Below are 12,223 nucleotides of genomic sequence, written 5' to 3'. Positions count from 1 at the left end.
TTTTAAAGGTAGAAAAAGAAATCTAGGACATGTTAATCCTTACTTTAATTATTTTCTGAAGACTACCATGACCCTTGTCCATCATCCTATGTTTCATAGCTATGATATCCTATCCAAAAGTAAAATGACAACCTCTTGATCACTGAGTACAACTCATTTTTAAGTTATCACTAACATTGTGGCCACTGTTAGCTGAATAACTGAAGTGGTGACTTTCAGCTTCCCATGTTTGGAGACGTGGATTCAATCCCCGACGAATTTAAGGGGAATTTGTGGTTCACAAAAAGGAAATTTGTGACAGATTTTCACGGCGAATTCCCATTCCTATTGCCAGGATTCCACCAACCATTTCTCCATTAACATCAATGCTGTCGTCATCATCCTGATGCCACGCATACTTACATAAACCTCTCATGGTGTACCAGGGGTAACAGTATTTGCAGTTTCTGTGCTTTGTTCCTAGCAAGACGTGCTCATATCACACCTCTACAATGAAACTGGTATAATGATAAACCCAGTTGCAACGATACATTTTATTGGTCCCAACATATTTTCTACATTTTAAATATGTTTTAACCATCATTACAATGATGGTCAAATTTTCGCGAAACCCTGATGGAATAATAAAAAAAAAAAACTATATATTTTTATGAAGAGACAAAGAGGAAGGCAGAAAATAGGAAATGCTGGGTTTACAGTAAAAGACGTGCTCTTGGACAGAACACTATGAATGAATGAATATATTTTTTTTAATTTATTTGCCTTTCATGTTCAATATTTCACATTTCACTTGGTATCATCTGCTTAAAATGTCTTCTATTATTTCGTCTATCCTCTCTCATACTTCTGACTGATCTTGACATTCTATACAAGGGATGTTTTATAATACAACTCTACCTCCTTCAAAGACACGTGACTCTTAACAGGATTCGTCTTTATGGTTCCTGACTGCCTGGCACCTTTCTCATTTGATATTACTTGTTAATGATGGCAGGTGTTAACACGAAAACAAATCAGCACAGAGACTAAATTACCTCATTTAGTGATTTAGATAAGGAACTAAATCAGACTGAAGTGGTTAAATAATACAGATTTGAGAAATCACAACACTCACAATATTCATAAAAAATGCAAGAAAATTAGAAAATAGTCTCGGCAAGTGGCAAAATTAATACTGAACATAAACATTTAAAAACTGCAGCACCAAGAAGTTGGCATTGCTGCCTTAAAGTGGTTTAATGTTCCTAGTATCCATCAGAACATAATTGTGCTCGAAGTAATAAAATAAGAAACATGTTTGTTGCTGAAAACCTATTGTTGTTTTATATTTATTTCTACCATATTCTCCTTCAGAAAATAAATTAAGGTAAAATTTCATAACCTCTCAATAAACAATAACCCTGATAGAACAATATAATTTTCCTAGTCCCCCGAAAATTGTATCAAAATTCGACTGTATAGCAACTCTTAGTGGAATTTGGAAGGAAAATGGTCATAATCTTTGCTAGAATGAAGAATAAAAACAGATACTTTATACTGTACAGAGTGAACTGTAAGTAATGTCATTAATTTCATGGGGTCACTCTTTGAGATATTTCAAACAAACAAGTTTAATACAATTTTGCTCGTTTTTGCTTCCTTTCGAGATAAAAACTGTTTTACATTAAAAATCACATAACGTGTTTTGGAAAAATCATTGAATTAATTGGAATTCTCAATATACTCAGTCAATTTAAGACAGCAGTATTATGATAATAAATGATTGGAAGAATTTTAGTTTTGTCCTTCAAATGTGAAGAAATTTGATTCGAACAAATGTAACATTGTAAAATTCCTTTGCAGGACGAAAAGTTAGTTTGTTTGGATCAAATTTCTTCACATTTAAAGGACAAAGCTAAAATTCTTTCAATCATTTATTATCATAATACACTGCTCTCTTAAACTGACTGAGCATGTTGGGAATTAAATCAATGGCTTTCCCAAAATACGCTACGTAATGTTTCGTATAAAACAATTTTTATCTCAAAAAAGGAAGGAAAAACAAGTAAAATTTTAAGGAACTCTTTTATTTGAAATATCTTAAAGAATAATATCCTAAAATTAATGACACTACTTATGGTTAATCCTGTATATTCGTCAGTAACATTACACCTCTGTAAATTTTCTTACCATTTAAGTCACCTATTAAAATAGCAGAAGTCGGGAATCCATTGTTGACAGTTTAATGAGTACGTCGGAAATTATTATGTAAAGTGAAGTGTAGCAAGAGAGAAATAAATAAATTAATTAGAAAATTATAGTAACACTCATGCAGCACAGATACATTTGCCAGAAATTGGATATGAGCAACTCCTGATTACACCTAACATACTTATTTCTTTCTTCTCTTTCTTAAGATGAAATCAATAAGAATTTTAACAACAATGGAAACAATATCTTCCCAAATGACATTACATAAATTCACAAAGATTCCTTCACATTTCAATCACCATGAAATGCTTAAACCAAATAAAAGCTGCTATTTTGACACTGTATACTTAAAGTGAAAAAACAAATATATGATTCTCTATTCTACAAAGAATATGCACTACTGTAAACATCAGATTATTAGGAGACACTGCATGAATTACAGGTACATGCAAGGACAGCAGACAAAGACTAGATGAAGGAGAAAAATAAAATTGCAGAGCACACACCTGCTGAAACAAAACTCACAATCACTTACATATCCACCTCCTTCGAGTAGCCTTCTGCATCTTCAAACATGTTGCTCTTCAGCACCTCAGGGGCTAGATACCCTGGGGTGCCACACAAGTCTGCAATGATGAACAACATGATGCTGATGTGGTGCAACTGAGTATCCATGGAAGTCTCAATAATGTGACAAAGACACTAACTAATGACATTTGAGAAAGTACTGTGATCCTAAGGAATCTAGATCTAAATTCTAGACAGGAATATATGTATTCAGCTTTATGATTGCAGAGAAGTAATTTTCGACATGTCACCCATGTGTCTATATAAAACAATTTTAACCTGGATACTTGAAAATTGACTGATGCTGTTTACTTATATCTATATACAATTTTTTTCTCTTAAGGTATTCTAAAGAGAGTGATTGTAGTCTGTATTTATGAGTTAAATTACCGGCAAAATATGAATATATTTTTTTCAAAATCTTTTGCCGGAATGTTAAAGTAGTGTCTAATTTTATCTGTTTGATAGTGAGAGAAAGAGAGATAGAGAAGTTTGTTGCATACTGAAACAGAAATGAAATTTTGCATCAAACTGCTCTAAATAAAGTGTATGCAAATTATAAAGGGAAAGCAGATATAAACGTGTGTCATTCCTCATCATGCTGTTATGCTAACACATAAATTTTATGTGATTTTAAATGCATGTTGTTCACACCTGTGGAGTAACAGCGCATCTGACCACGAAACTAAGTGGCCTGGGTTCGAATCCCAGTCAGGGCAAGTTACCTGGTTGAGGTTTTTTTCCAGGGCTTTCTCTCAACCCAATACAAGCAAATGCTGGGTAACTTTTGGATGTCCAGATGTGAGTGACATATTAATATACTGTACTCTAGACTACAAAGCAATCTCCTGCATACGACCTTCAAATGCTTAATGGTTGCACCTAATCAGAGATGTACAGTGTTGCATAGCCAGGGTAATTTTCCCTCCTGTTATTAAGGCGAACAATATACACTCAGACATAAATATTATCTTCTACAATATTTCATAGCTTAGCATGTGAATGGAAGAAAAGTTCGAATAAGAAGAAGATATTAGATGACACACAACATTAAGATGTGTGGCTCATATACGGAGCCTAAGAGGAAGGCAGAAAATAGGAAAGATTGGAGAATACTGGGTTTGCAGTGAAAGACCTGCCCTTGGGCAGAACACTATGAATGAATGAAGTGTAAAGAGAACTAATTTCTAAGTACGCAAGGGAAAAATATAATAATAATAATAATAATAATAATAATAATAATAATGATAATAATAATAATAATAATAATAATAATAATAATAATAATAATGCAGTAATAGTAGTAGTCATCACTGTTATTTTCCTCGTAGAAAATGTAACAGCCATTGCATAAATACTGGTATGAATATATAGACAATGGAAGACTACATCTAAAATACTCCTGAATGTTAATAATATGAATGGTAAAATGAACGTCAGATCAGAACATTTAAAAAAATAAACCCTTATGACAAAATGTTTTCAGCAGACCTAAGTCTTAAAAAAAAAAGAGAGAGAGAATATCTTACCAAACAACTTTTCTCCAGGTTTGATGACACGGGCAAATCCAAAATCAGTGAGCTTGATGTTGAGGTTGTCATCCAGCAAGATATTCTCAGGCTTCAGATCTCGGTGTACTATGTTCTGCCCATGCACATGTTGCAGAGCTTCAAACAGCTGTCTCATTATGTATCTGTAACATAACAACACTTGTTCTTTCAGACTGTTTTCAACTGGAGAGGATATTCAGCATTAAGTGAAATTAGCGTTATAACATTATCAGGAAAAAAAATTCAGATAATATTCTCGAACATTATAACTTCTTTTAGAATGTATAATAAATTCTTAATCAATTATTTCTCCGTAAGTTTGACTATTTTTAATAGCGTTTCTCTTTGAATATAATTACAACATTTACGAAAACTTCCAACTGTACAGTGAGAAGATTGAAAATGGAAGACATGTTTATAATAACAATTTTTCTACTAAATTCCCAGATCTTATGAAATCTTTCATAAGTTGAACTTTTCTTATGGTGTTATAAAATGGTCACTGTTATATTCAGAGTGATATAATAGCTTATTATACAGTGGCTTAAGGAGGGAAAGCTGGTGATCAACAAGATCTCCCAGCTAGGTCCAATGGACCCGTCGACCACCAGCAGGTGTGGTCCTCCAGACATTCTGGGGGTTGTGTGTGAATGAAGTAGCCACCAAAACGTTAAAATATGGTGTTCACTTAAATCGGCTAAAACTTGCCATTTTCAAATATTGGAGTGCAAGAAGTCAAATGACTTTATTGTCAAATGCCTGGCATTAGAAAACAACAACAACAACATTTATTTTACGAGAGACTAAAATGTTTAGAAGTACACGTACATTTTAGTAATCCTTTTTGCGAATATTATGAGTATATTCTGATCTTCGAAGAATATTCTCATCTAACATCACTTGACAAGACAATGAGATTGAAGTGGCTTGAGAAATGGGAAAATTAAAAAAGAAGTACTCACAGTCTGTGACAGTGCAAACATGAACTGAACAGTTATTATATATATATGAAATATTGTTCATATTTTTATAATTTCGTAAAAAAGCCAGTAGAGAAAAAAATTCAATGAAATAGGACACACAAATAATAAGTCGTAAGGAGGAAAAAATGCTCCTTATATGATGTTAGCCATCTTGTTTCATTAAATTGTCGCGCTGTTTTCAAAACTGTTGATTGTGGTATGTTTTTATTCCAGTGTACTTCATAAACAGTCCACACCTGTGGAGTAACGGTCAGCGTGTCTGGCTGCGAAACCAGGTGGCTTAGGTTCGAATCCCGTTTGGGGCAAATTATCTGGTTGAGGTTTTTTCCGGGGTTTTCCCTCAACCCAATACGAGCAAATGCTGGGTAACTTTCGGTGCTGGACCCCGGACTCATTTCACCGGCATTATCACCTTCATATTATTCAGATGCTAAATAACCTAGATGTTGATACAGCATTGTAAAGTAACCCAATAAAACAGACAAACTTCATAAACAAATCACATACCTCTTCTTGATTTCTCATTCTGTCCCCATAATCAATCATCAATAAAACTTTTTCTCTTCAGAGAAGAAGACAATGATGAAGATCAGTCTTAGAAAAAAGTTTTGTTGCACAGATACTTTATAAGTCCGAGAAAGGAGGCAGTACGCATGATCAGGCATACAATGAAACAAAACTAATTTTATTACCTCAACTAGTCCTCTTGTAAACCAGGTCTCTCGTCCTCTGATCATGCACACTGTCTTCCTTCTGGAACTTATAAAGTATCTGTGCGACAAAACTTTTTCCTAAGACTGTAAGTATTTATGAAATTCCATTACAACGAATATATGAAATTAATAAGCCTATACCTACAGTTAGCCCATATTAAACATAATTGGCATTCCTAGGTTTCCTACCAAAATGAATAATTTTCAGCTGAGGAATGAAAATTTTTCATTGTTGATTTTAGTAATTTTTACGTTTATATTATATTAGATATATATTACTTGAATATGCCTAGTATTTTGCATAAAGTTTTAAGGTCGTCAAAAAAAATATCGCTACCAACACTGCAGAAGAGATTCACAGGGACATCTGCATGATCTCAAAAGGGCAGGTAAAGCCAAACCAAACATTACAAGGGCAGAATACCAAGCACTTCGCTTGTTACGGGAAGATGAAAGTATTGTGGTACTGCCAACGGATAAAGGAAATGTCTCAGTCATCAAGGAGTCCATCACATACGATAAGAAGGCCCTGGAACTGCTAGCTGATCCATCATATAAGACACTTAGCCGCAATCCTATGAACTCTTATCTAGATAGGCGCACAGCAGCCTTACTAAAGAAGGCCAACTTGCAAAGAATTGATGAAGTCCTTGACTCCACATTCCACAAGACCACCTAGACTTCTATGGGTTGCTGAAAATCCACAAGAAAGAAGTTCCACTGAGACCTTTTGTCAGTGCCATAGGCTCTCCCATCTACCAGCTGGCCAATAGTCTTCTCTTGGTTAGGGGCCTATAGGTAAAATTGTGTTGCAGGACCTAAATAAGGCTTTGAGTAGCAAGCAATATCTTAAATTTAATTTTTGACATACGAAATCTTTCTTTAAACTGGAACTCCTGAAAATCAGTATTTATTCTTGGCCTAACTGTTTTCCTTTGCCTATATATGAGTTATTCTTCACTCTCACAGCTTGAAGATGAAGTCATATTACATTAAAAATGTTATTTCTACACTTTAAAGAAAGTTTACCAAGAACAAAGGACTGGAACTATTTACAAATGACAAATTTTTATGCAGCAGTTCGTTGGTCCTGTATAAATATATTTGAACAATTTCTTCCTTCCAAAACACTGGCCTAATTTTACTAGATTTAATTTCTACAACTTTTGTGTATAACATTTTATGGTGAATAAAGAGTAATAATCCATACATTTTTGCACACTGTATACTCTCTTTGTCTTTCTCCCATCATGTCTAAATAAAAAATACACTCTATTTAGTGTTCATAAAGTGATTAAAGTTCCATGTTCTAAACACATATCCTAACTGCTCATAGACATATTACTGTCAATGTGATGCCACATTATAATTTAATGAGTATACTTGCCTTGTCTTCTTTTCAGAAAGTGCGACAACAGACGTTAAATAATCGAACAGCTCACCATTCTTACATAACTCGAAAACAAGGAAAATGAAAGTGTTTGATTCAAACACATCATGAAGCTCAACTGAAACAAAATAAAATGATCGTCAGTATTTGGTATCAATAGAAAGTGACTGAGATGTCACAGCTATTTAATTAAATCTACCCCTTTGACTTCAAAGAGTTAGACAAAATGGACCCACTGCTACAGTGTTCAGCTTTGTTCTAGGTACCTCATCTACAGTTTATGTTCAGCTCTCCTTTAAGTCATCCATCGTATTTCATCTGTCTCGTATGTTTCATCAACAACTTTATGTTTTATTGTAGCAGATCTAGTACAACCTGTGAGTAATATATTATATACCAATGTCTTAGTAATTGTTTGAGCTAATATATTTTAATATATTACAGTTCTAAGTTCGAATCAGGTCCCTGTTATGACATTCCAAAGTAAGAGATTGCAAGTTGCTGAAATTTTACGGACATAATCAAAAGTTAATAAATATGATTCACAGTTTGTAATTTAAAATTATACCAAGTGTATATAATTTTTTTTTACTTATTTAATGTTATTAAATTCAACAAAAATATGTATTAACATATTTTTCTCCACCTAAATTAACTTTTCTTTTTTAGCCTAATCTTCTATAGATATGCAGCGCATGGTAGGATATGCTCTTTACACCAGTATGTCCCCTGGAATGTTCTAAACCAACACACACTGTAATGTCATGGTATATTATATATCACTGTCATAGGGTGGTGTATACCCAATTGCAATGTTAAAAAAATCAATCTTCTTAATGTAACCAGCTGTTTGCTGACAACATAAAGTCCACTAGGCCTATAGTCCACTGTAGTCTATTCAGTTGTTGTTTTTCACGAGAATGTTAAAATGTTAAAAAAAAAGAAGAAAAAAAAACACACATGCACGCACACAACCCCCTCCCCCCAAACACCCGAGACTCAGATGGGAGGATAATATTAAAACGTATTTGAGGAAGGTAGGATATGATGCTAGGGGGAGGATAATATTAAAACGTATTTGAGGAAAGTAGGATATGATGCTAGGGACTGAATAAATCTTCTTCAGTATAGGGGCTGATGGTGGACTTACGTGAGGGCGGCAAACCTCTGGGTTCTCTAAAAGCCATTTGTAAGTAAGTATTTGTGTGGGGTAGGAAAAAGTGGCAGAATGGTGAACACAAGTCAAATTTGAATGAATATGAGGTGGAACCATCCTTAGCACAATGGCACAGCTTAGGACATTATGAGAGATATAGAAAAAAATAAGATAAATCACCATTTCTCTTAACAGAAATCGAATCTGGATCACCTGAAACTGACGAAAGGAACTTCTCTATTTAACAATTTTCGAACTACAGACAATTTTCAAAGTCTTCAGAATGAGCAAGTTACGATACAGAAAAATTTACAAATAGTTGTGTTAAATATTTGGGCTATCTCAAAATACTCATGTAAGTTTATACCGTATATGGATGATAAAATACTCACTTATATATGGATGACCAGCAACCATTCTCAAGATATGTACTTCTTCAATTGTGGCTTCGAGCATAGTTTTTCCTTCTCCTCCGCCATCATGAGTGTCATTACTCAAGTCTATAATTTTTGCAGCAAATTCTATTCCAGTCTCTTTTTCTATACAACGTCGCACTGTAGAACTTATTCCCCTAAAATTACAATAATTGTTATTCAGTTTTTATTACATTAATCTGATTCCATAAATTTAATAATTGCCATTCTTCCTTGTTTACAGTAGGCCTACGTGCAAATCAGGAGAAACAGTGTTACTATTTCATAATCTTTCTTGTACCAGCACAAATGTGATTTTAACAAGTTGCTAATTAAGTAAGTTGGCCTACTGATAACATGCACTTCTACAATTATTCCATTCAACACCATTAAACATCAACACCTTATAGTAGGCCTATACTACTGGGTGTCCACATAAAACCAGTATGCCTCACTGTGCCTGGCTACTGCGCTTCATTCATAAATAATTGTTGGCCTCACTGCGTTCATATTTGGCTACACTGTACCCCATGCTCTTCTTTATGATAGATGAAGCCTGGTTTTATCTGTCTGGTTATGTTAACTCACACAATTGCAGATACTGGTTGCAGGATAACTCACATATTATGCATCAAGAACCTCTTCACACAGAGAAGATAGGCGCATGGTGTGCAATGTCAGGAATGTGCATTATTGGCCCATTTTTTTCATTGAGACGATCAACAGTGCAAGATATCTGCAGATCTTCGAGTCTTTCTATACACAATTAACAGAAAACGAAAAGGAGTAATTATGACGTCTTTCAACAAGATGGTGCCACCTACCATACATCCATCCAGAGTATGGTCCATATCAGCGAAATGTTTCCTGAAAACAGGCTTGTCAGCAAAAAAAAAAAAAAAAAAAAAAAAAAAAACGTGGCCTCCGCGATCACCGGACTTAACATCCTGTGATTTTTATTTATGGAGAGCTTTGAAAGACAAAGTGTATGCTAACAACCCTCGAACGATACACCAATTGAAAGAAAACATTACAAATGAGATAAATAACATTTCACCTCAAGAATTACACCATGTTAATCAGAACATTATCGTATGAACGCAGAGATGCCTGGATGCCAGTGGAGGGTACTTTCAGCACTTGTTATAAACTGTTAAGTCTGGCCTATGCTATATTTACATAGGAAGTTGGTTGTGGAAGTAGGCTTAATATTATAGTGACACATGCGAATGGCAGTGAGATGCACCGGTTTTATGTGGGACATCCAGTACAATATAAGTGTTAATATACAATATATATATTGTGTTAAAATACAAAAGCTACTTCTCCGTTTTAAAGTAGACTGCAATGCCATTTTCCATGGTGAAGGTATAAAATGTATCATCAAATATAGGCCTATCAACAGCTATGATATTATTATTATTATTACTATGAATAAATAACTATCAATAAATGCAGATGAAAGGACATTATAAAGACCAAAATATAACAAAAGGTAAATCTTTATAATAGCGTTACCAAAGGAAGGCGGACAGGAAGAAAGGGCACATTCTTAGGCAATTGTAAGTAGCTTATATGCAAAGCATACCAAGAGCCTAAATTAAGCTGTCACAGATTCTCGCATCTCTCCGTCTTCACCTTCACAGCAACTTTCGATCCTATTTTCGGTGTGAAATTGGCGTTGGCATTTTATTTACGAAATGTATGACTCAACTTGAAGCCAAGGATGTAAATATATTTGTATCTTAATGTGGTAACGCAATAGTACAGAAATACCGAACAAATTATACGATACGCCTATCAAGAAACATTCATAACCCTGTACTCTTTGTGATAAACATTACAAATAAACTAGCCTACAAGTACCTGTGAAAATGTCATTTTAGGTATCAACATAGTTAAAACTCGTCAATATAATCTCCAAATGTGTTACCTATATTATTATTTTAGCAAACATCTGTCAAAATTTGCCTTGCACTAATTTTGTACAGTTGTTGAACAATTGTTTGTATGCTCTGAAGTATGACTAGTGTAATATGTAGCTAGTCGGCGATGTATGCAGTGAAGGGGGAAAGGAACTGGCCACCCTACCCATTATCTCCTGGCCTACTTGTCTCATAATGGTGCCTTCTTGGTAAGTATCATTTATGAGGTCCAAACCTGTCTTCGGACAGTTGACTGAACAACAACTAACTTTGTTCTATTGTAACTAGCTATAAATAATCTAACCTCCTTTCCAAAATATTAGTCAACTATAGTCTGTTTAATATTCCTAATGACAATTATTTAATTTACTAACATTCAACACTACTGAAAATACACCGGCAAGATGTTGTTATACCTACAATAGAAAAAAACTGGTAGCCTCCTACAGATAAAGACATCAATGTCAACACTAACAAAACACTGACCTTCCAAGTATTTCTTTTGGTTCATATTTGGCATAAAATCCTTTCGCCGCATCTTTATCAGGAAGAAGATCGTCCACTTCATCTTTTGCCATCCTTAAGTGCTTTTAGATAATAACTGGGAAACCAATTCCCATTAGATGTCAGCTGAACTTGAACTAAAAATGGATTGATGAGGCACAGGTTCAAGGATTTTTTTAATTGTACACAGTAGTAATTTGTCACGTACTATAGCACACGATTAAAATAACGAAATTCAATCATAAACGGCTAGGTGACTATATTTACCTTTTCCCTTCCTTACTAAACATACTTAAACATTTAGAAAAAAATATCTACAAAATCAAAATATACAAGATTCCGCCATCTTTAAATGGCAACAGCCGCCATCATATCCCCCATAGCAACATGGGTAATTCAACTCTGTTGAAACTGAATTCAAATCAAGTCATCAGTTCCACAAAAGAGTTGATGAATTACAACTCATCTACAATCCGACTGATTCATTTTAACGAACAGACAGACGTCGCTTGCGCAAAAACAGCGTAAAGATGCTAATTCAACTACAAGCACTAATTATGCATTTATAATGTTTAAATTTTCTAGCAAACAAAATGTAATAATACAGTGAACATAAGTAATAGCAGCAACAATGTATCCAAACTAGAGGCGTCCAAACTTTTTTTTATTTAGAGGGCCAGTAACTACAAAACTTTTATACTATAAGCACAGTCTACTATATACAGTCGCGAAGCTCAATATGTAGTAAAAATGCAAACATGGGTAGTTGCCCACCACTACGATCGCTACTATCGCCTAATCATCTCAGATCTCTCTCCTAGCAGCCGACAAA

The 12,223-nt window shown here is 34.3% G+C and overlaps 1 protein-coding gene across 5 annotated transcripts in view; it reads right to left on the bottom strand.

Moving 5' to 3' along the window:
• PhKgamma (phosphorylase kinase gamma) overlaps positions 1-11,802 on the bottom strand; it is a 68,498-nt gene extending 56,696 nt beyond the window's left edge. Inside the window, exons 1-6 of one of the 5 annotated variants that reach the window (XM_069821535.1) lie at positions 11,659-11,802; positions 11,374-11,528; positions 8,942-9,120; positions 7,391-7,511; positions 4,287-4,450; positions 2,726-2,816 (exon numbers count right to left, since the gene is read on the bottom strand). In XM_069821535.1, coding sequence (XP_069677636.1) covers positions 2,726-2,816; positions 4,287-4,450; positions 7,391-7,511; positions 8,942-9,120; positions 11,374-11,465 — 647 coding nt within the window. In that variant the 5' untranslated portion in view covers positions 11,466-11,528; positions 11,659-11,802. Of the gene's footprint in view, positions 1-2,725; positions 2,817-4,286; positions 4,451-7,390; positions 7,512-8,941; positions 9,121-11,373 lie in introns of all 5 variants that reach the window. The other 4 variants (XM_069821538.1, XM_069821537.1, XM_069821539.1 and 1 more) reach the window with 4 other exon arrangements.
• Between the last annotated feature and the right edge of the window lie 421 nt (positions 11,803-12,223).

This window comes from Periplaneta americana, chromosome 3 (assembly GCF_040183065.1).
Source record: "Periplaneta americana isolate PAMFEO1 chromosome 3, P.americana_PAMFEO1_priV1, whole genome shotgun sequence".
Taxonomy (NCBI): domain Eukaryota; kingdom Metazoa; phylum Arthropoda; class Insecta; order Blattodea; family Blattidae; genus Periplaneta; species Periplaneta americana.
The sequence above is the reverse complement of the archived record's forward strand: the minus strand, read 5'-3'. Positions and strand labels throughout refer to the sequence as shown.